General features: G+C 34.4%; 1 protein-coding gene across 5 annotated transcripts in view; it reads left to right on the top strand.

Annotated features, from left to right (window-relative positions):
* LOC137626328 (uncharacterized) overlaps positions 1 to 25104 on the top strand; it is a 422549-nt gene extending 397445 nt beyond the window's left edge. For all 5 annotated transcript variants that reach the window (XM_068357398.1, XM_068357402.1, XM_068357401.1 and 2 more), the window contains one exon: positions 24985 to 25104. In XM_068357398.1, coding sequence (XP_068213499.1) covers positions 24985 to 25043 — 59 coding nt within the window. In that variant the 3' untranslated portion in view covers positions 25044 to 25104. The remainder of the gene's footprint in view (positions 1 to 24984) is intronic.
* Positions 25105 to 25396: the final 292 nt, after the last annotated feature.

Here is a 25396-nt window from a genome sequence, read left to right as displayed (position 1 = left end):
ATAAAAAGATAGTTATGTCAGCTCGTTCAACAGGAAAGCATTTGCTGCAAGTTTGAACTTTTGAAGTTCTGTCGATTCAATTACCTGATTACGAAGATCGTTCCACAACTCGGTCACAGTTGGAATAAAACTTCTAGAATACTGTGTAGTATTGAGCCTCATGATGGAGAAGGTATGACTATTAGACATAACGGTATACCTAGAATTTCGAACAGGATGGTATTGTCCTGGAAGATTTGAATGTCAAGGATGGCCAGAATTATGAAAAGTATTACGCAATATGGGTGGTAACGAACTAATTGAACGACGGTGCCAGAGATTTATATCTAGATCAGGAATAAGAACTTTGATAGAACGTAAGTTCCTTTCCTACAAATTAAGATGAAAATCAGCAACTGGGGATCAGACAGGAGAACAATACTCGAAAGAAGGTTGAATGAAAGAATTAAAACACTTTTTCAGAATAGTTTGATCACTACAAATCTTAGAAAAACTTCTCGATAAGCCAGTTTTTTTTAGCAATTGAAGAAGAGACAGTCCTAATGTGTTCCTTAAAGGTAAATTTGCTGTCGAGAGTCAAACAAAGAATTTTAAGAGTCATACAGAGTTAAAGAAACTTGGTGGAGGAGGTACTAAACGACCTGGAACCGACATCGTCAACACAGTCAATCAAAGAGAAGTTCGTGACGTCAGCGGACATTTGATATATATTCAAAATATATACTTAATAAAAAAATGGACCAATTACTCAAAAGTAAATGGAGAGCGTGCTCTTGTAAACAAATACCAATTGGAGTTATGGAAATTGGTCGGTAATCAGCTGGACTTGAGCTACCACAAACGCATATACATAATATAGTAATATTATCAATTCTCTAGTGCTAAGAGAATCTCCTCTTGCTAACGGAAAATAACTGTGGAGCTAAGAAGTCAGTAGTCTTTTAAAAACAAAACAAAAGGAAAAATACCATATGGACCTACACCATAAGCATCAAGGTTCATCAAGAGAGTTTTAATTTCACAAGATCGGAAAGCTAAACTAGATAGTTTAGCCTCTGAAAAACAAGAATGAGGAAGATCATTCGTATTTATCCTTCTAAGTTGAATGAAACTTGTTTGCTTCCCATGTCTACATAGATCACCAGCATGTTTTCAACCCTTAACTATACGCACCATTGACTCTCCCACGTCTTATGTATAGTAGTTTCGTTTAACCTAATTTTAATGTTTTTTCCTTACTTTTTGTAAACCTTGTTTTTTTTCCCTATTAATCCAATGCCTTAACATAACTATTTTATAATAGATGTGGGCATTGTTTAAATTTTTGTAAATTATGCTCTATTGATATAAATGAAAAATAAAAATATTTAAGATTAAAAACGGTCATTCCTGATTGCCTATTCGTAACTCAGTTATTTGAGGTTAAAAGGAATTATTTAAGGTTAACGAAGTCATTAAAATGCATTGGAGTCATGATAGGGGTTGTATATGTTTGTTTTTTGCCACCGAGAAATTCGTATTTGTAGCAGAAAATCATACATGCAGATCTTCGTAATTTATTCATGTGCCCGGAATATATTTTTCTCGCGCCGAAGCTTTGAGGAGTAAAAATGTTGGGGAAAAGATTCGGGAATGATGTCGGAAACAAATTATGGGGTGACTCATTTGTCATGGTTTTTTTCGTCCAAAGTTTCAGACTTTTTTATTAAATGGTTATTCATTTCACGTTTATATGTTGCTGGTTTTTATCAGATGTAGATGTAATATGTGATACACACTCTCTCTCTCTCTCTCTCTCTCTCTCTCTCTCTCTCTCTCTCTCTCTCTCTCTCTCTCTCTCTCTCTCTCTCTCTCTCTCTCAAATTGATTTTTATAACCGTTTTTTGAAATGTAATTTGATAACGTTCAGATTTACTATAGTTTTCTTATCAATTCCATATTCAAGACATCATTACTAAGATATTCAAAATATGCCACGTACCTCTAGTTGCTTGAAGTGAACCTTTCCTCCTTCAAGATCTCCCGGTATCTTCAATTTATCGACTCATGCTGCTAGTAATCTGACGTTGTATTTAAATTTTTTATAAAGACATGGTAAAGCTGATTGATGTAGTCGATACGAATATACAATTGATTAATTCCAAATGATAGTACATTATATTACTCCCGAGTAGTCGTAGTGAAACCATACTCATATAATTCCAGGTTGTGAACTGTCATATATACCATAGAATATTATGAAGGAAATCTTCGCTGGTTATTGGCTACTTATAGTTTTAGAAACTAATCCTCTTGAGCGAACGTTGAAGATGGATTTACCGGTAAAGATTCCTCTTATAAGAGTCCCCAAATCCGCTTATATAAATTGAGTCATGTTTATGTATTCAGATTTTTCGTTAATCGTTGTTATTTTATTGACTTGTATATATTATATATATATATATATATATATATATATATATATATATATATATATATATATATATATATATATATATATGCAATGGAAGATGAAATATCATTCGAAGGAGAAAGGTCTATGGAGGTGGTATCATTTGAATATTTTGGAACCATAATATCTGATACTTGGGGTCTTTAGAATTCGAGTTTATTGAAATATTGAAAGAAGTAAATCAGACAATGGCTAGGTTAAGTAAAAGTGGGAAATCAAATCGCCTGAAATTTCATATAAAAATCAGGCTATATATCAGTTTAATGAGATTGGTGTTACTGTATGGACATGAGTCGTGGTATGACAATGAAACAATATCCAACAGATTTTGTTGATTTGAGAAGAAATCCCTCAGAAGAATATTTGGAGTTAAATAGCTGGACTGGATTAGAAATGAAACTGTAAGAGAGATTACTCAAGCCCTATATGTGGATGAGATCATGGTGAAGGGTAGATAGAGATGGTTTGGGCATGCTCTTCGCACTCCCCAAGAGAGATTAGTTCACCAAACTTTCAGCTGGGCTCTACAGGGCACTAGAAGAGTTGGAAGACCCAGGCCTACATGGCTGGGGACTATGAAGCATAAAGTAAATGGTAATGAATGGAGAATTATTGATTTAAAAGCTCAAGAGAGAGACTACTGGCGAAATCTAACAAAGGCCCTTTGCGTCAATAGGTGTAGGAGGAGATGGTGATGATGATGATTAGTCTGTGTTTCTCCCTTTTTTTTACCCGTCAGTTTTAGTATTAAGTTCTCCCTTTTTCTGTCAGCATTAGTATGTGGCTCTCCCTTATTTCTGTCAGTATTAGTATTTTGTATTTATTAGAATGTGGTTTTCCTTTTTTTCTGTGAGTATAAGATTTTGTCTTCGTTTGGTTGGTTATCACCACGAGTGGATGAGTTTAAAAGGCTGAATTTTATCATCTTTTGCACACCCTTCCAAAGTCTCTCTCTCTCTCTCTCTCTCTCTCTCTCTCTCTCTCTCTCTCTCTCTCTCGTTACCTACACTTTATCAAAGTGGTCCTTGACATTCGTAATGGAAAATTTCTTATGGGTGTGACATTGAAATGCCTTTAATGCTATGATATATTAAATGCAAAGATTTTATGACTTCAGAAGAGGGGAAATGGCATTGTCAGCTAGATCTCGTCATATATTAGCTTTTAATTTTTAACATGTATAAGTGACATGGATTTACAATTTTATCTTACTCATTTTCTCCATGAGCATGTACTGGTTTTCATAATGGCAGACACAATTTTATTTATTTTTTTTGTATTAAAAGACCCAAATTGGCTTTCGATATTTTTTCTGCATGATTTCCTTTTTTTCATCCCACGGTTATTTCTGTATTTTTAATGAGGATGGACGTATAAATCTATCTGTGTCTTTACACAAAAATTCTGTTTCTAGAGAAGTAACGAAAGACGCAGTAGTCTGGTGGAAAAGTCAATTATATCATGATTATGATGGAACAATGAAAGATTTTTTTGTGTGCGTGCATGTGTTTCCTGGAACATCAAAGGACTACAGTTTTAGAGCTTCAGAAAAAATCTCTAATATTAGAAAAGACAATCTACTTTTTACAGTTTCCATGAAAATAAACTGTACAGAGTTGCCATGGTGCAGTAATTTTCTGGCAGTTCTGGACTGTTATAGGGATGAATTTTGTTTTTGAGGATTTCGTTGTATAATAGTTAAAGATACAGTTTAAAATGCTTAGCTATTAGGTGCTTATATATTATTGTAGGTTTCTGAGCAATACAGCATACTGTAGTGGAAAGACCATACGTTGCCAGTCTTTATTAAGTGGATAGAATAGAAAGTTGCCAATACAAGCTAAAACCAATGGCCCTACAATGACAAAAATTATGAGACGTACTAATTAAATCTGGTTGTCATTTTGTTTGATGCATGAATGATGTCCTTGAGAAATTTAATTGATAGAGGCATCCTTATCCTTATGGAACACGTTCTAAGGTATGCAGGGATGTTCGTATGCTCTTCGTGAAAATCATAAAGGATATATATATATATATATATATATATATATATATATATATACATATATATATACATATATATGTATGTATATAATATATATATATATATATATATATATATATATATATATATATAGTGTATTTATGTTTAAATGCATACGCACTATAGTTCTCACGCAAATGCTCGCGTATGCTCCATAAAAAAGTTTGATAATTTAGTCCGAAAAACATCAAGATTTATGAAAACTAAAGAAGTTCCTACTGGAATAAAAAAGCCGAAAATGCTTGACATACCCTGTTGCTTTCTTGTAAAAGTTTGCTGATGAATTAACCATTTGTAATAGGAGAGTTAAAGTTATCAACAAGGTAAGGCTACCTCCTCTCGCACAGAACATCCATTACCCCAAGACTATGGGTTCATTACCCCACTGGGGTAATTTAATCTAAGGGTTGGGAAATACTGCTCTACGGCATTGCACTGCTAGGTTATTACCACTGCCCCTTGTTTCTGTTATTCATGAGTGACCTTTAAACTTTTAGGTGTTTTCTAGGTATAACTTCACGAACTTTGTAGTGTCCTTTCGGCTCTTAGCTGTATTATATTATTATTATATAACTTACTAAGCTACAACCCTAGTTGGAAAAGCAGAATGCTATAAGAACAGGGGCTCCAACAGGAAAATAGCCCAGTGAGGAAAGGAAAAAAAGGAAAAATAAAATATTTCAAGAACAGTAAAAACATTAAAATGAATATTTCCCATATAAACTATAAAAACTTTAACAAAACAAGAGGATGAGAAATTAGATTGAATAGTGTGCCCTAGTGTACCCTCAAGCAAGAGCACTCTAACCCAAGACAGTGGAAGACCGTGGTACAGAGGCTATGGCACTACCCAAGAATAGAGAACAATGGTTTGGTTTTGGAGTGTCATTCTCCTAGAAGAGCTGCTCACCATATCTAGAGTGTCTCTTCTACCTTTACCAAGAGGAAAGTAGCTACTAGTTAACTCCTTGGTTGAAGAAAATTTTTTGTACTCTTTAGTCTTTTACTTTTCTTCCATATGGCTGACTAATCTATTCCAATTATTACTTGATAGTTCAACTGCAGATGTTTCCTGCAGTTGCAACTGCGTGCTATATGGACTCCCAGGCTCCGGAGCCGATGATAGGGCCAAATTCTAGCTCCATACCACTCCAACTATTATCCGAGTGACGATCCAGTTATTATTCTTAACTAGTAAACCCTAGCCGTCAAAAATGACGTCTAAATATTTAGGTCGGTATGCGAGCTATGTGCGCACACGTACACACAGATTCAACCCTTCCTACCCGGGCAGTTTCGGGAATTTATAGTAATGTGTGGTTTTTTCAATGTACCCTCGCACCACGGTATGAGTACCCCCTACCAGAGGGATGGGGAGAGACTGTGTAGCTATACGTCTGGCAATGCCACTCAGCATTACAGGAAATTATATATATATATATATATATATATATATATATATATATATATCACCCCTCATTTTCCTCACCACTTCACTAACCATTTCACCCCCCCCCCTCCAATATTTGTTGACCCATGCACGACCTAACCCCCATCCCCTTTCCATTCACCCCAAACAAAACAAGAAATTGCTCTACCCTTTAGTGATCCATGTATTATTCATGCACTGATACAGCAATCCGAACATCGATTTCCCCTGGATTGAATGCTGTTGCTGGCCCATAAGTGGTTTACATTCGCTGATTAATGATGTTTCCATGACTGCATTATGTGTTGAGTGTGAGTGTGTGAAAATGCATGTGGAAATGCTTTTGTGTGCATTGATGCGTGCGTGTATACTTGTATATACAGTATTTTTCCCTCATCTGAATGTATATTGACTTGAAACGACAGGGATGCTGAATGCTATGTGGTGTTTATGTGTATATACACATTATAGACATTTTTGGGTTCTGGTAGCCTATTGGAAACAACCTTGCCTTGCGATCTGCCGGACTGGGGTTCAAGTCACGCTCAAACCTAGTAGTTTTTTCTAGTGTCAGCAACCACACCATTCTTGTGAACAAAGGGTGTAGGTTTTGGGGGCCATTTAAGTCTACCTACTGAGTCATCAGTATATATAGTCCATCTCTAGGGCATTGTCCTGCCACGGCATTGTCACCGTCCCTTACCTCTGCCATTCATAAGCGACACTTAAACGTTTTGCGTATGTTAAAAAAAGTTTTTTGATGCATGCTTAATTTTTGTACAGTTTATTTTTACATGTGAATGTGTCTGATACTTTTTTCAGCAGTGTGTGCGTGATTTTTTTTTTCTGCTGACTATGATATTGTTCCCTGGCTCTGTATCGATTTCTGATATGACGTCTTTCGCTAATATTCAAGATTCCAGTGAAAGCAGGGACGTCTTTAATGATGCGAGTATGATTTTACTAAAGCGCTATTATATCGGCCTGTTTGATGCCTGAGAGGATGTGCTTCTGGCTGACATGCTTTTGGGGGTATTATCTCTCTCTCTCTCTCTCTTTTCCTTTACATGTTGTAGATCGTGTTTTTATGATAATTTTTGCTTTTTCGTCATTTCTGTTATTAATTTAAAAATATAACAGTAGTTCTACTGCTCTGTTTCGCTCTAAAATTTCAGTATACAATATCTTGTGTACGATTGTAAATTTTAATCATTGAATTGTAGTATAAGAACTTCATTTACGACTATATTATGAATTTAAGGTTATAAATATCATGTGGTCAAAATGTCAAATCGTACACTTGGTCTGGTAGATATTTTTCCATTTCATCATGTTAATTGCAGTTCCATTATTGACACTCAAGAGATTATCCAGAGCTTGTAATGCATTTGGGAGTGTTTGCGATTGTTCTAATAGTGAACGAAATGTTAAGCTTCTTTTGTGCAGGGTTATAAATATAATGTTTTAACTTTCTTAACTCCTCGAGGTATTTTTACATTTGGGGACATGGTTCTTTAGAGTAAAAAATAACGGCTAAATATGTAGGGCCACTTCCCCCCTCCCCATACCCTAGGGACGGAGGATGACTGAGCGTCACCAGTTATATATATATATATATATATATATATATATATATATATATATATATATATATATATATATATATATATATATATATATGTGTGTGTGTGTGTGTGTGTGTGTGTGTGTGTGTGTGTGTATGTGTGTGCGTATTTATTTATTTGTTTATTATGTATTTATATAGTTAGCCAAACACTTGCTCTGTATTATATAGGGGAGATTGATCCTTGTATCTCGGTTTCACAAGGCTTTAACCTCGTTAGTATGAGAAGTGGTGGAAAGCTCAATATAAACGGATACTCTTCAAAGGCTCCTCGTCACAAATTCAAACCAATTCAATTTGAAGTCTTTACAAACCATCTGCTTTGAGTCTAGATGAAAGGTAAGCTTATCGTCTCTTCCCCTTATTTTATAATATTTACCTTGGAGATGAAGACGTCATGGAGAAATCTTTTAAAAATAGCATTCTGAGAACTCGCCCTGTCTGAATTCACCATAAGAGATGATTCTTCTTCAAAAGTTCCCTTCACTGAATGATGACACAATCAAAACGTTGAAAACGTCAAAACATGTATTCTAGTTCTAAAAGATAAAGGGGAAAATAGGATGTGGCATATGCATTGGAACAGGTATTCTGCTGTCCCCAGTTAGTTTCCAGATCAACTTGAATACTTACAAAGTGGTTGAAGTTTAGTCTCCCTTCTGCCAGGTACTGATAAAACTCCAAAGTCGATGGTCCAAGTCATTCGTCAACCATGGGATACGAAAAATCAGAAATCACGGTTTAAAAAATTTTAACGCCAATATCACAATAAAAATGTATAACAAAAACGGTATCGACAAATACACAGTAGAGATTTCTGCTCATTATTATTATTATTATTATTATTATTATTATTATTATTATTATTATTATTATTATTATTATTATTATTAAACAGTGTGTTTATAAAATATACAGTATTAAAAGAGCCTTAAAATATTCGAGCAATTGAGACATTGGTAACATATTACAACAACTGATTTTAATACAAGGTTTTTAAACTCGATTCTATTCATGTGACAGGGAGATAGGGAGGTCATATGCAACACCTACAGGTACAGCTATATAGATTCGGCAAACAGGTAAAAATTAGGATGGGTCTTTTCTGAAAAAATTTCTCTGACTACATGCTCAATTTTATCTGTATCTCGTATCATCTTTTATTGTCACTGCCCATGCGTATTGTATGTTTTTTCTTCTTTAGATGTTTTTATTTTCAAACGCTTTATCATTTTATTCCCACAAGAGGAGCAGAAACTTTTTATTATTATTATTATTATTATTATTAATATATATATATATATATATATATATATATATATATATATATATATATATATATATATATACATACAGTAGGTAGTAGGTTGGCCAGGGCACCAGTCGCCCGTTGAGATACTACCGCTAGAGAGTTATGGGGTTCTTTGACTGGCCAGACAGTACTACATTGGATCCTTCTCTCTGATTACGGTTCTTTAACTTTGCCTACACATACAACGAATAGTCTGGCCTATTCTTTACAGATTCTCCTGTCTTCATACACATGACAACACTGTGATTATCACATAATTCTTCTTCAACCAAGGGGTTAACTACTGCATTGTAATTGTTTAGTGGCTACTTTCCTCTTGGCAAGGGTAGAAGAGACTCTTTAGCTTTGTTAAGCAGCTCTTCTAGGAGAAGGACACTCCAAAATCAAACCATTGTTTTCTAGTCTTGGGTAGTGCCATAGCCTCTGTGCCATGGTCTTCCACTATTCTATCTAATTTCTATTTCTCTTATTTTGTTAAAGTATTTATAGTTGATATAGGAAATATTTATTTTAATGTTGTTACTGTCCTTGAAATATTTTATTTTACCTTGTTTCCTGTCCTCACTGGGCCATTTTCCCTGTTGGGGCCCCTGGGCTTGTAGCGTTTTGCTTTTCCAACTAGGGTTGTAGCTTAGCAATTAATAATAATAATAATAATAATAATATATGTATATATATATTTATATGTATACATCTATATTATATATATATATATCTATATATACAAATATTATATATATACTTTTTGTATATGTATATATATACAATATATATAAATATATATACAATATATATATATATATATATATATATATATATATATATATATATATATATATTTACATCTGTATATAGAAATACACATATGCACATCAAATATTTACTTGTATTTGCTTTATGAAAATAGTGTGCACTGGTTACTTTGAAAAGCTCACATAAATTTTCAAGTCTAGTGCAAGGTTTCTTTATTTTTTTCTAGGTCTAATCCCTGTGACCGTTTGAAAGTAGATTTTGGACTGCCTGCTACGAGGATTATTTTCTCTTTTGAGTCGTTATCCGAGTTCCGTAGTAGGGAAGGGGGTTAATCTTTAGGCGTTATGAAAGAATCTTTGCAGCATTTAACTCACTTTATGGTTCTAGATTCTCTTCTTTCATCTTGCTGTCTGTCGTCTTTGGGGATTTTCCCCCAATCTCACCTCAGTCATGCGTGACTTCCTGGGGTCCAGAGCTTTGCCCCACACGACCCAAAGTCTCTAAGTCTAGATATATCAAGTCAATATCTGTGGAAAGAAGGAGATTGTGAAAAGAACTAGTGTCGGTGCTTACTTTACATATATGCTTTTCCAAGTCATTTTATCACCCTCATTTCTTACTTCCAGATGTACACTTTTTTATATGTTTCATGAAAGAATTTGTACATTAACAAAATTGAACATAGTGGGTTCAATTTATTTATTTCTTTTTTTTCCATCCAGAATTCTCTTCTGTATTATCCCTCAGTTAGCTGTTGTCAAAATTATGAATGTACCACTGTTATCCCTATTTTTTATTATCTCTGAATAGAATTTTCTACATAGAGACTTGAAATGTGATACTTGACCATTTCTCAGCCCAGTTAAGTAAACATTTAAAAACCATTGCTCAAATTTCATTATTCAAAAACAAGTGCATTGATTTTTTTTTCTTTTGATGAGGAGTATAAAACAATTACAGCCTACTACATCACCATCGGAAACCGTATTACCATTGTAGTGGTCACTCACTCTCTTCAATATGATTAAGGGAAAAGATTTCAAGAAAGAGGGTTCTTTATATTTTTATCTATTTATTTATGTAGGATGTTTCAAATTGTTTCATGACTTAATATAAAATTTTGTACTTCTACTCAATGATTTTCTACAATAATGATGAGTCTAATTAAGGAAGTTTAGACAATGGACAGGCCCTGAATTTGAATCACTTGCTAGGTTATGTGTAGGTTCTCCATTTACTCGGTATTTACACCTTATATATGATTGATATGTATTACATTTATATAAACGGTTGTATTTATAAGTCACATACTTGACTATACTTTCTATTGTTTTGTGCCTCAGACAAAATTAGAATATTTAGCTTGTCAGAATAATCTTGATTTGTAGGTCAATATACCTGTGGCCATCACAACGCTAGCCAACTCCGGATTGGTGATGATGAGAGGTTTTTGTCTGACCGCATACGGCAAACTATCCTAGTATGGGTTATTATTATTATTATTATTATTATTAAATGCTAAGCTACAACCCTAGTTGGAAAAGCAGGATGCTATAAGCCCAAGGGCCCCAACAGGGAAAATAGCTCAGTGAGGAAAGGAAACAAGGAAAAATAAAATACTTTCAGAATAGTAACAACATTTAAATAAATTTTTCCTATATAAACAATAAAAACTTCAACAAAACAAGAGAAAGAGAAACTAGATACAACAGTGTGCCTGAGTGTACCCTCAAGCAAGAGAACTCTAACCCAAGACAGTGGAAGGCCATGGTACAGAGGCTATAGCACTACCCAAGACTAGAGAACAATGGTTTGATTTTGGAGTGTCCTTCTCCTAGAAGAGCTGCTTACCATGGCTAAAGTCTCTTCTACCCTTACCAAGAGGAAAGTAGCCACTGAACAATTACATTGCCGTAGTTAACCCCTTGGGTGAAGAAGAATTGTTTAGTAATCTCAGTGTTGTCAGGTGTATGAGGACAGAGGAGAATCTGTAAAGAATAGGCCAGACTATTCGGTGTCTGAGTAGGCAAAGGGAAAGAACCGTAACCAGAGAGAAGGATCCAATGTAGTACTGTCTGGCCAGTCAAAGGACCCCCTAACTCTCTAGCGGTAGTATCTCAACGGGCGGCTGGTGCCCTGGCCAACCTACTATAGTAAATTTTTTTCAGTGTGGCAGATTTGTACCGACTCGCAGGGGTGCCCTTTTAGCTCGGAAAAGTTTCTTAATTGCTTATTGGTCGAAAGTATTTTTGTCCGACCAATCAGCTACCAGGAAACTTTTCCGAGCTAAAAGGGCACCCCCTGCGAGTCGGTAGAAATCTGCCTCACTAAAAAAAAAATTGACTATAGTACAGATTTGCTGATCATGGCGATACACAAACCCTTTCGCTATGGTAAGGTATTCCCACCCAGAAATATATATATATATATATGTATATATATATATATATATATATATATATATATATATATATATATATATATATATATATATATATATATATATATATACACACAAACAACTTCAAAACTTTGAGTGATACTGAGTACACAGAGAGACTGAAAATGAATCAAACAAATTAACTCTGGTGATAAGAATCATCGCAAGTTTTCGGTCCCCGTTTTGAAACTGGAAATCTCCATTATCTTAATAAGAATAAGTTAGACGGTTCCTACTCTCCCTGGGATTAGAGATGGAATGGTTTGTTTAGAAAACAACTTACATAATTATATCTTATGGTTTTGTACATGTATTCATGTTTTGTTCTGACTTTTTAATAGTTAGTTTATTAAGATTAACACACACACACACACACACATATTTATAAGTATACATACATACATACATACAGTAACAACAAATACAACTGCTTCAATTCCACTACAAGACAAAGGCCAGTTTTCATCACCACGCTGGCCAATGTGGATTGGTGATGGAGGGAGATTTTTGTGTGATCGCTCCCAGCAAACCAACCAAGTATAAATAGCCATGGCTATTACAGCTTTGCAGATCATGACAATGCTGTGGATGGGCTTTTGGAAACGTCCCTGCCCGGTGATCACCAGACTGGGGTTCGAGTCTCGCTCAGACTCGTTGGTTCCTTTATCTGCTGCAACTTCTCCATCCTTGTGTGCTAAGGATGGGGTGTTTGGAGGAGCTTATAGGTGTACCTGCTGAGTCATCAGCAGCCATTGCCTGGCCCTCCCTGGTCCTAGCTTGGGTGGAGAGGTGGCTTAGGCGCTGATTATAGGTATATATGTTCAGTCTGTAGGGCATTGTCCTGCTTGCTAGGGAAATGTAACTGTCCCTTAACAATGGTTGTTAAATGCAATACACACTGTAACTGAAAAGGGATGAATTTCAACAGTTTTTTTTCCACTTATGTAAAGATATTCAAATTTTTGAAGCTTAGATTTTGTATGAACGTATGAAATTAATTAGAAAGTATGGGTAGAATACCGTCGGTGATTTTTTTTTCAGTTGTGGAATATTCAATACCTGTTGTTGTTTCGTTAAAAACTTTTATAAATTGAAGAATTGTTATCTATTTTTCTCCCTAAACCTTTGGCTTATAGCCCTAGATTTATACAATTTTTGAAATTGTTTTCCATGGCTACCCTGCAAAAACAAATTTTATGTGAACAGTTTCACTTTCCTGAAATGAAAATTTCGCTGTCAATCTTCTTCTTCTTCTTTGTCTACATCTTTTCCCACTTCTATGTGGGGTCGATGTTTCTGGTCAGCTTTCTCCATCTACCTCTGTCCCACACATCATCACCAGTTAATCCCTTAGATTGAAGGTCATCTTTGATACAGTCCACCCACCTTCGCTTTGGTCTCCCTCTCCTTCTCGTTCCCTGTACCTCCATTTCCATCACTCTCCTCCCAATATACTGTTCGTTTCTTCTCATGACATGACCATACCACCTCAGTCTACTTTCTTGGATCTTATCTGATAGTTTTCTAACTCCTGTGGTACCCTTAATTACCTCATTCCGTATCTTATCTCTACTTGTCATCCCACACATCCATTGCAACATTCTCATCTCTGCCACATTCATCTTTTTCTCTTCTGTCTTCTTTATTTCGCTTTCAATTGTTTTGACTTTTACCTTTGATAACGGGTTCTTTCTTCGTCTCTCAATCTACCTCTAGGATTAATTGTGTGTGGTATTTTTTCCTTAATCTAGATAACTAGAGAATACTCTCACGAAAGTTGATATGCTGTCATGACCAATAACTGTGTTAAAGGGAAAAAACGATTATTTTTATTTGTGAAATCAGGCCAGCTATCTTTTTTTTTTATTCTCTTTCGTAATGGCTGCTGGAGATATTCCGTTTCTTCTCTTACTAAGCATTGGTGATATCTAGTTTCTTTAAATAATAAGTCTATAGATTTGGATTTGGGAGGAATTTTTTATATTTGAATATCATTGAATGATGGAAATGAAAGATTTATTTGATACATCTAAAATTGTTGATTCTATTGAAATGTTTTAACACATAACTCTTAAAATATTCAACAGTTGGTAAGGTGCTTGAAGCTACATCATTCATAAGATAAATATTTACTCTTAAGGATGTTAGAAATATTCAACTTTCATTGTCGCAGTTAGTTGATCTCGTTAAAGATTTAGATTTTTAAGGGTACAGGTGATCTGAGTTTTCAAATAAAACTGGTATTTGATGAAACATCTGTATATGGATCTTTGAAGTATTTTCCTTCATATCAAATAATGAAATAAAACGAGCCAAAATAAAACTTTTTTTAAGGACCAATTAATCTTACTTGTGGGTGAGAATTGACGTAAAGACTGACAACAATGAATATTTCGTTATGCTTGTATTTATTTTTAACCAATAAGAATTCTCATTTTATTAGCAATTACAGTTAAACCTTGAAGTTCTAGTAAAATAATTTAATTATTTATTTAACGATTTTATTTTTTATGACCATTCTGATCTCCTTGAAAGTAATTAAATGTACAGTCATACCTTGCGGCAGATAAAAGTTGTACCATTTTATCCTCTTCTATTAAGTAATAATAGACAATTCTTGATTATTGTTTAATAATCAGCATTATTTAAGAAACTGTAATCATGTTAATTTTCTTTGTGAACCCCAAAATATTCCTTTAATTACACGAGAAAGTATGAAGTGACTGTCCATGAGAAAGGTAGATCTTTTATTTGGATTTTACTTTTATGCATAAATCGAAGTCAAGTTTTATCGCATGGAAAGTGGGACTTACATTTTGATTTACATTTCTTCATGATATGCTTCACTTACCAATGTAATTCTTTAAATAATCTCTCTCTCTCTCTCTCTCTCTCTCTCTCTCTCTCTCTCTCTCTCTCTCTCTCTCTCTCTCTCTCTCTCTTTTAATAGGGCTATTAATTTTTCTGCGACGATTTTTTCCTGTATAATTGCCATTTTGCTTGTAATTACACAGTAAATTTGCATCAGGAAATGCACCCAAATTTTAATTTGATGGTTGAAGGGAGTCCCATTTCGCATTAAGAGAAAAATCAACTTCCCATGAAATAAAGCACTGTTCTATAATTAGCTACTGCAGTTTGTGTGCATTTGTTTAATCGAGTCCAAGTGAGTATTGTTGCGTAGTCTGGGATTAGGATATCCTTCTTTCTGCTTCGTCAATCGTTTTGTGGTAATTTCCCGTTTTGTTTTTACAGTCAGTGAAACCTAACTGGTCAGTCGAGCTTTTCACCCTTGGGTGACACACTGAAAAAAATGAATTAATTGATTTATATTCGTTTATATTGAATTATGTTGTAGCCATTGTTATATGGTAGCTTATTTATAAGTGGTTGTAGTGAGGATACTTTAATGTTGTGAAAGGGTTTGTATATCGCAATGATCGGTAAGCTGTGCTAGTCAAGACCACACTTACTAGGTTGGTTTGCTGTGAGTGACCAGACTTTAGTCTCAACCAAATAGGTTGGTTTGCTGTGAGTGACCAGACTGAAGTCTCAACCATCACCAACCCGCAGTTGGCCTGTGAGGTGAGGAAAATGGCCAAACCCCAGGCATGACTAAAGACATTCGAGGCCTTTATCCTTCAGTGGACTAGAAACGGCTCCATTTGTCGTTATAGTTTTTGTAACTTGAATAATTTTTATGTATTAATTAGTTTATTTGTGTGCTTATTCATATAACGATCTTCGGTATTTATTACAATATAGGTCAAAAGACTACGAAAGAAAGCAACTATAGAAAGGATTGTTGAATGGTTTGGATTAAAGCTGTCCTTATGCCACCACCCTTGGGCTTCCCCTAAGGTATATGGTGGTGAAAAAAAAAAAAAAACGTTAGGCCTGGTGAGGACTTCTGGCCTCTAGTTAACCGACAAAGACAAGAAAATTAAGATTCCTTTGTGGAATATATTAAGCTATCGTAGAAATCCTTCCATATGATTAAAGCCTCCAAATAGATTACTGGAGTGAAATATATTTTGTCGCACACACACTCACACGCACACGCACATATTACCTAACACTGAGATCGAACCATAGGCTTTTAAAATGAGGTGCAAGAATTAGGGCTCGATCCGTATTGTAGGTATAAATTTACTTTGATTGAACACGATAGTGTGTTGATTTTCATCATATATTGACTTTTTATAGAAAATGAAAACTAAATGGTATTATTGGGTCATCTGGTGGATCGGGAATTATGGAAAACTCGATGGTATATCAGACCTTGGCCTCACCCCGTAAATCCGGAAATCGAGTTACCAGTAAGGTTCCGATTATTTTTTGTTTTACGGGCCCCTTCTGTATGGTTGATAGCTACCATGTTTTCCAGTTGAAGAGACTAGTGTTTGATCTTATTGTGAGGTAGAAGTATATTTCTATTGAACATGACAATGTGCTGATTTTGTTTCATCATCTATATATATATATATATATATATATATATATATATATATATATACAGTGTATATATATGTATATGTATATGTGTATATATATATATATATATATATATATATATATATATATATATATATATATATATACCGTTCGGAGAGGGGATACCATAACGTGGTGAAAGGGCTTGTGTATCCTCGTGACCAGCAAAGCTCTACTTGTCAAAGCCACCTATACTAGGTAGGTTTGCTGTGATTGAACAGCAAAAATCTACCGGTGACACCGGTAGATTTTTGTCACCAGTTCGCAGTGACCAGCGTAGTGTTAAAAAATGGCTAAACCCCAGACACGAATAAGGACGTGTTAAGGCCTTTGTCCTGACGGTTGCATTTGTTGTTGTTTGTTATATATATAATTATTATGAGAAATGTCGCGTTATTATTCAGGAAAAGGACAATGGTCTCACAACATATGCTCTGGACATAACATTATAAGTTTATATATATGTATGAATATGTATTCCACATACACAAGCAGGGATACTGAGATAGAGATTGAGTTTATTATTTTGTTAATATTAAAGTAATCGTTAAAAATGTGAATTTCATTAGCGTACCCATTAATTATACACGCTAGATTTAGGCTCATTATTGTTGTTGCAGTATTGTAATTGATGACCCTTTTATCTGCAAATATGAATTCGCTGGATTTTTCAAGCTGTATGATTAATGCGTTTGTCCTCCCAGTGTCATTATAGCCTTCAAGTTTTAAGATGCATTCGATGCGTCAGATGTTATGTCGGTGTTTGTTCTCGCTTGTTAAGCAAATGAAAATATATTTACAGGTGGTCGTAGTTCATGGTACACCTCGCTCCGAAGAAATGCACCCTGTCACACCCCTGCCGCAACTAGTAACCAAGCAGATAATGTAGGGAGAGGTAGGTGGGGCTAAACACAGGAACTCGCTTTGCAGTAATGGTGTGACTGGGTGCCCTTCCTCAGAGTGAGGTGTACCAGGAATTCCTAGGTCCAACTCTAGACTACAATGTGTCTGTTCAGTTATTATTACGACGTATTGAATTAAAAGCTCAAGATAGAGATGACTGGCGATATCTAATCGAGGCCCTTTGTGTCAATAGGCGTAGGAGATGATGGTATTGACAATGATTCTTAGTCCCATTTATTATGTACGAATATTGCGTTTAATATTTACAAAAAAGAAAAAAAAGAAAAAAAAATGAGTTCTGGGTGTCTTATCGGCTATGATAAGAATTTTTTTGCCTTCAGAACGTCTTATTAATAATTCCTGAAACAATTTCGTTTCTTGTCTCAAAGCCCATTAGTTATTCATCACATGAAGTTTTTTTTATTTTAACTAAAGAGCCCTGTTTTTATAGTCAAACGATGATTGGTGTGTCCTTTTACTGCAAGTCACTACCTTCCAACTTACAGTATATCTTGGTGACTAAAATTCTTTCATCCTATCAGTATTTTGTTTAGTTTGCAGCAGCATTTGAGACATTGTATTTACTAAAGCAGAGACACCCTAGTAAAGCACTGACAATGGTATGTGTAACTGAATGCAACTAACTCTTATTTCAATAGATCAGGAGTATTTATATACAAGAACGCCACAAAGAAAATAATTCATGAAGAGGCAGGCTTAAACAGGTTGTTATCAGTGCGAGGGAACATATTGCAATGACCTTTTAAGGCATTAATTCAGTGTAGAGGTTTATCTTGTTTGTAGTTTTTATTATATTCTCTCTTGAATTTTCTCATATTCATACCAAACTTAATTTGCTTATTATTTGTGATATAAGTAAAAATCATATGTAAGTTAAATAAAGTAAAAAGCTTACTTAAGTATAAAACTTCTTAAATGTAAGTGTAAAATTGAATTAATATAGATAGCAATATCTTTTCTTTTTTCTTATACAAAATTTAGATGTCGAATTTTTATCAGTCATGTTTCCTGAATTCTATTAATGCCCGATCGACAGTTGAAATTACCTCTCTATTCCGAAGCTGATCTGGTTATAATTTTCATGTGTCGCCTGTATTTACAGTTTAATCTCAATGTTAATGTTACTCTTGACTGTGAGTAGCTCGTATGTTATCGCCGTTGAACAATAAACCTTCCTGTTTCAATTCTTTATTTACTAGGAAAAATATTATTTCATGATGATTCGAACTAATTCTATTTTGTTGATGTTGTTTCTTTTATTCAACTGGACCAAAAGGCTGGCGATTTAGCTGGGTCCATCACATGTCCCATTTATAGAGATTGGTGTGTGTTCCTTTCAACATTTTGCAATTACTCAATATACAACAAACTTTTTGATAATAATGTTTTGCGGGAGTTTAGTATTCTCTCTCTCTCTCTCTCTCTCTCTCTCTCTCTCTCTCTCTCTCTCTCTCTCTCTCTCTCTCTCTCTCTCCTCCTTTTTTGTTAAATATTTCAAACGAAGTTGGGATTGATGATTTTAATAAAAAGTTTTTTCGCGTTCGAGGTTAGGATATTCATATCACTGTGAACTATTGTGTTTTTGGGTTGGCGTAAATTATTGTATTTCACGAACGTGCATTTTCGTTTACTATATTGGAGTTGGATCCATCCTTTATGTTTCGAATTAACTGTTTTTATTTGCTTACTTGTGAGCCATGCACAAATATTTGGGTCATTGCCTCATATTTTGGAAATTTACACGTAAATTAAGCTTTTGTAAAGGAGTGGGATTAAGTTTGAATAATACATTGCGTATCAATCAATACCCTCTCTCTCTCTCTCTCTCTCTCTCTCTCTCTCTCTCTCTCTCTCTCTCTCTCTCTCCTCTCTCTCTCTCTCGATATGAATACATTATATATATATATATATATATATATATATATATATATATATATATATATATATATATATATATTATATATATATATATATATATTCATATATATTCATATATTGACATGTGTGTATATAACTAGAAACTTATTTTTGTGATTATATTAACCCCATTTTTTTGCTCATCAAAATGATGAATTCGTCACCGAGTACCTAGCAAACTGTTGTGGGATCGTATCAATGATGGAAGATCTCGACATTTTATGAATTTTGGAAGGTTGAGAACACGACGCATTTTTTGTTACAGGAAAAGCTGTATGTATTTCTCTCTCTCTCTCTCTCTCTCTCTCTCTCTCTCTCTCTCTCTCCTCTCTCTCTCTCTCTCTCTCTCTCTATATATATATATATATATATATATATATATACATACACACGTACGTGTGTGTGTGTGTGTATATGTGTGCCCTTACATACTGTATTATTATTAGGGTATGCGACCCGTAATGCACACACACGCCAATCTCACCATGGTATGAATATATATATATATATATATATATATATATATATATATATATATATATATATATATATATATATATATATATATATCACACTTGCTCTACAATTATTTAAGGTAGATTGACATTACTAGCCTAGCTCTTACCCTTATTGGAAAAGCAGGTTTCTACAAGCTTAGGGGCTCAACAGAGAAAAGAGCTCAGTCCGAAAAAGAAATGGAGATTATGAAATACCTGTGGGAAAACCTAAAACCTAAAAGGAAACACTTGTGGGGAGATATAAAATGCACTGAGATATCGGTTTCCGCTTTTTTCTGGAAAACTTGTCTAAACCGTTTTTTATTAATAATTGTTGGAAGCGGTATTTGCTTGGAATATCGCAAACCATTGTATTTCCCTAGAAATGATTGAAGACGCTAATATTGAGGAGAGCATTGCAAATTATCTGATGTTCTTGTAAATCTTGGAAATATATCAGTTTTCCTGTATTCACATTATAACAAATATTTGAACGAAATAAAATAGCCTTTAACTGATAGTATTAGAAAACATTGTTGGAAATCATCATATTTTTTTGGTAAAACTGTAAAGTTTATATTTTCCTGTTGTGTATTGCAAATCTAGGTATATGAGAATCCCTCTTAAGATTTTCATTAGCTCTAAAATTATATCCGAAAACATGAAACTCGTATCAGTCGAAAACGTGAAAAGCATATCTATTAAATAGCGTTGTAAGAAGATTTTAAAAAAAGTAAAAAATCGATATAAGAAAAATATTGAAAATCTTCCTAGGTTTCTTTGATGTATCAGAACCCCTCTTTTCATGTCTGCTTATTAAGAATATTCCTAAAGGCTGTGTACATTCTTCGTAGATCAAAGGAGTTAATTACTCTTTTTTTTTTTTTTTTTATAATAAAATTTTCAAATAATCCATTATTGGCAGATTTTTTTATATTTTATTTTCTTTTTAAAGTTATACTAGAGTCTTTAGTTACCTTTGCTGAATAAGTGACTTTGAAACCTTAGCAGTCGACACAAACGGTCTTTTCCGCATATTATCATCATAGTTTAAGTCTTCATTGTTTAATTAACAATTTACTTAACTTACCAAATCCCCATTGGTTCTGTCCGTCAATACGGCAAAGTCTTTGATATAGACAACAAAACAGAAGTACTGTTGGCCACAGGAATTCGTGTTACACTTTGCTCTGAGGAAATACACCCTGTCACGCCCTCACTGCGCGGTGAGTAACAAAACCGCTTGTGCAGGGAAAAATAGCAGAGATGGTTGGTGGGTTAACACACAGGAACTCACTGCGTTTTAAGGGTGTGACAGGGTGTACTTCCTCAGGGCGAGGTGTGCCAGGAATTCATGTATCCAACTGTACATAATATCTTTATTCTTACTGACTTTACTTGATCACGCCATTTCAATTATTATTATTATTTCTTTATTTTTTTTATTTTTTTTATTTTTTTTTTCTAACAAACGGGAGGACAGAGTAGGAAAATTACCAGTATTCAAAACACTTACCGTCGTAACTGTTGGATGACACCCTCTGTGTATTTGCATACTGAGCACCCAGGCACAGACAGGAGCTAATACGTCTGGGGCTTGGTTTGTTTGACTTCAGCTAATTAGCATGTCAATTATGCAGGAGGGGTGGGGTGGTGTACTGGAGTTAGTGGATACCGGGGAATGAGGGTATTATTTGGGGCGGGAGAGGGCTGAGCAGCTTGTTTATATATGCATGCACACGATTGGGTTGTTTCGAATTTGATGTATATCAAAGAGTAGAGATCGGGGGTTAGGTGGAGGGGTTAATCTTCAATATTTGATATTCGCTATTTTTTTGGCCTCGGTATTAAACTTTGTGATGATGTAGCATGCGAGATTTTTACTCTCTCTCTCTCTCTCTCTCTCTCTCTCTCTCTCTCTCTCTCTCTCTCTCTCCTCTCTCTCTCTCTCTCTCTCTCACAGTTTTTTGTGCACGTTGTTTTCAGACATTGAAATTAGCTCTAATCTCCTTTAGTAAATCCTGTCTACATCTTGTCATAATTTTCGTTTTTATGCTTCGGATTAAGAAAAAAATTAAAGTTTATGCTGATGGCAGTTTCATTGTAATGGATGAGGAAACCTTAGTTTCGGCTGTTTCCATATATTATGTTGTATATTTCTGGGTTGTGTTAAAGGTAAAAAATTACAGGTCGTGTTCTGATGGGGTTAGATGTTTATGAGAGATGGAGATAGTTAGTTTATTACCGATTTTATATACTATGTTTATAGGCGTTATATTTATATATTTATATATGTTTATCTTTTCATAATTACATATTCTTAACTAAAAGGTCTCCATCCGACTCTTATCTTTCTTTTAATTTCAGTCTAGTGTCTTGGGGAAATACCGTCTATCTTAAATTATATATATTCATTAAAAATCTCTGGACTCTAAAGGCTCGTGTATAAACCTTATTTGTTGTCTCTGCATTTTCATTGAACATTATCTTAGTTTTGCTCATATTCATTTTCAGTCCTACATTTCTGCTTTCTCTATTCAAATCTTCTATCATTGTTGTAATTACTCCCATGATTCACTATGCACAACTATGTCATTTGCAAATATAAATTGTTAAGGTATTCTCTATTAATATTAATTCCTACATTAATATATCTATATGTCCATTTATCTATATCTATATATCTATCTATCTATATACATATATATATATATATATATATATATCAGTATATATATATATATATATATATATGTTTAGATGTATATACTATATATATATATATATATATATATGTGTGTGTGTATGTATATATATACATAGTGTGGATATACTGTATATACTGTACACACACATATATTTACATACATACATATACCAAGGGACTTCCCCCAATTTTGGGGGGTAGCCGACATCAACAATGAAACAAAAACAAAAAGGGGACCTCTACTCTCTACGTTCTTCCCAGCCTGACAAGGGACTCAACCGAGTTCAGCTGGTACTTCTAGGGTGCCACAGCCCACCCTCCCCCGTTATCCACCACAGATGAAGCTTCATAATGCTGAATCCCCTACTGCTCTTACCTCCGCGGTCATCTAAGGCACCGGAGGAAGCAGCAGGGCCTACCGGAACTGTGTCACAATCGCTCGCCATTCATTCCTATTTCTAGCACGCTCTCTTGCCTCTCTCACATCTATCCTCCTATCACCCAGAGCTTTCTTCACTCCATTCATCCACCCAAACCTTGGCCTTCCTCTCGTACTTCTCCCATCAACTCTTGCATTCATCACCTTCTTTAGCAGACAGCCATTTTCCATTCTCTCAACATGGCCAAACCACCTCAACACATTCATATCTGCTCTAGCTGCTAACTCATTTCTTACACCCGTTCTCACCCTCGCCACTTCGTTCCTAACCCTATCTACTCGAGATACACCAGCCATACTCCTTAGACACTTCATCTCAAACACAGTCAATTTCTGTCTCTCCATCACTTTCATTCCCCACAATTCCGATCCATACATCACAGTTGGTACAATCACTTTCTCATATAGAACTCTCTTTACATTCATGCCCAACCCTCTATTTTTTACTACTCCTTAACTGCCCCCAACACTTTGCAACCTTTATTCACTCTCTGACGTACATCTGCTTCCACTCCACTATTTGCTGCAACAAGATACCCCAAGTACTTAAACTGATCCACCTCCTCAAGTAACTCTCCATTCAACATGACATTCAACCTTGCACCACCTTCCCTTCTCGTACATCTCATAACCTTACTCTTACCCACATTAACTCTCAACTTCCTTCTCTCACACACCCTTCCAAATTCTAACACTAATTGTCCAAGCTTCTCTTCTGTGTCTGCAACCAGTACAGTATCATCCGCAAACAACAACTGATTTACCTCCCATTCATGGTCATTCTCGTCTACCAGTTTTAATCCTCGTCCAAGTTCTCGAGCATTCACCTCTCTCACCACTCCATCAACTTACAAGTTAAACAACCACGGCGACATCACACATCCCTGTCTCAGCCCCACTCTCACCGGAAACCAATCACTCACTTCATTTCCTATCCTAACACATGCTTTACTACCTTTGTAGAAACTTTTCACTGCTTGCAACAACCTTCCACCACCTCCATATAATCTCATCACATTCCACATTGCTTCCCTATCAACTCTATCATACGCTTTCTCCAGATCCATAAACGCAACATACACATCCTTACGTTTTGCTAAATATTTCTCGCATATCTGCCTAACTGTAAAAATCTGATTCATACAACCCCTACCTCTTCTAAAACCACCCTGTACTTCTAAGATTGCATTCTCTGTTTTATCCTTAATCCTATTAATCATTACTCTACCATACATTTTTCCAACTTCACTCAACAAACTAATACCTCTTGAATTACAACACTCATGCACATCTCCCTTACCCTTATATAGTGGTACAATACATGCACAAACCCAATCTACTGGTACCATTGACAACACAAAACACATATTAAACAATCTCACCAACCATTCAAGTACAGTCACACCCCCTTCCTTCAACATCTCAGCTCTCACACCATCCATGTCAGATGCTTTTCCTACTCTCGTTTTATCTAGTGCTCTCTCTCTCTCTCTCTCTCTCTCTCTCTCTCTCTCTCTCTCTCTCTCTCTCTCTCTCTCTCTCTCTCTCTCTCTCTCTCTCTATATATATATATATATATGTATATATGAGTGTGTGTGTTTATGTATTTATACATTATATATACATAGTGTGGATATATATACTGCACACACACATATATATATATATATATATATATATATATATATATATATATATATATATATGTATGTATATATATATATATATATATATATATATATATATATATATATATATATATATATATATATAGATGCATATAATTACACAATGGCTTTTCACGTATCTATTATTTATAATTTCATCTAATTTTCACTCTTATTTGTTTACTTCCTTGCTTTTTTATTTGTGTATAAATATCCATGTTTTGTTGTAATCGTACTATTTAGTACCATATATATATTACAGTAATGTTTTTTTCTCTACAGGTACGTGTTGCTGTCTCATTTTTCATGAAGTTCTAATGGCAATCATATTTTTCAAGTAAGTTTTGATTGAACTTTATATACTCAAATTATTCTGTATTCGACAAGCGTGGTACATATGGGCGTGTGTTGTACAGTATATATACATATATATATATGTATATATATATATATATATATATATATATATATATATATGTATGTATATATATATATATATATATATATATATATATATATTTATATATGTTTATATATATATATATATATATATATATATATATATACGTATAATATATATATACATATATATATGTGTATATATATATGTATATATATATATATATATATATGTGTGTGTGTGTGTGTGTATGTGTGTGTGTGTTTGTGTAATTACGTATATTATGTCTGTCCG

The sequence above is a fragment of the Palaemon carinicauda genome, chromosome 33 (genome assembly GCF_036898095.1).
Source record: "Palaemon carinicauda isolate YSFRI2023 chromosome 33, ASM3689809v2, whole genome shotgun sequence".
Taxonomy (NCBI): domain Eukaryota; kingdom Metazoa; phylum Arthropoda; class Malacostraca; order Decapoda; family Palaemonidae; genus Palaemon; species Palaemon carinicauda.
This window is presented reverse-complemented; position numbering and strand designations above follow the sequence as displayed.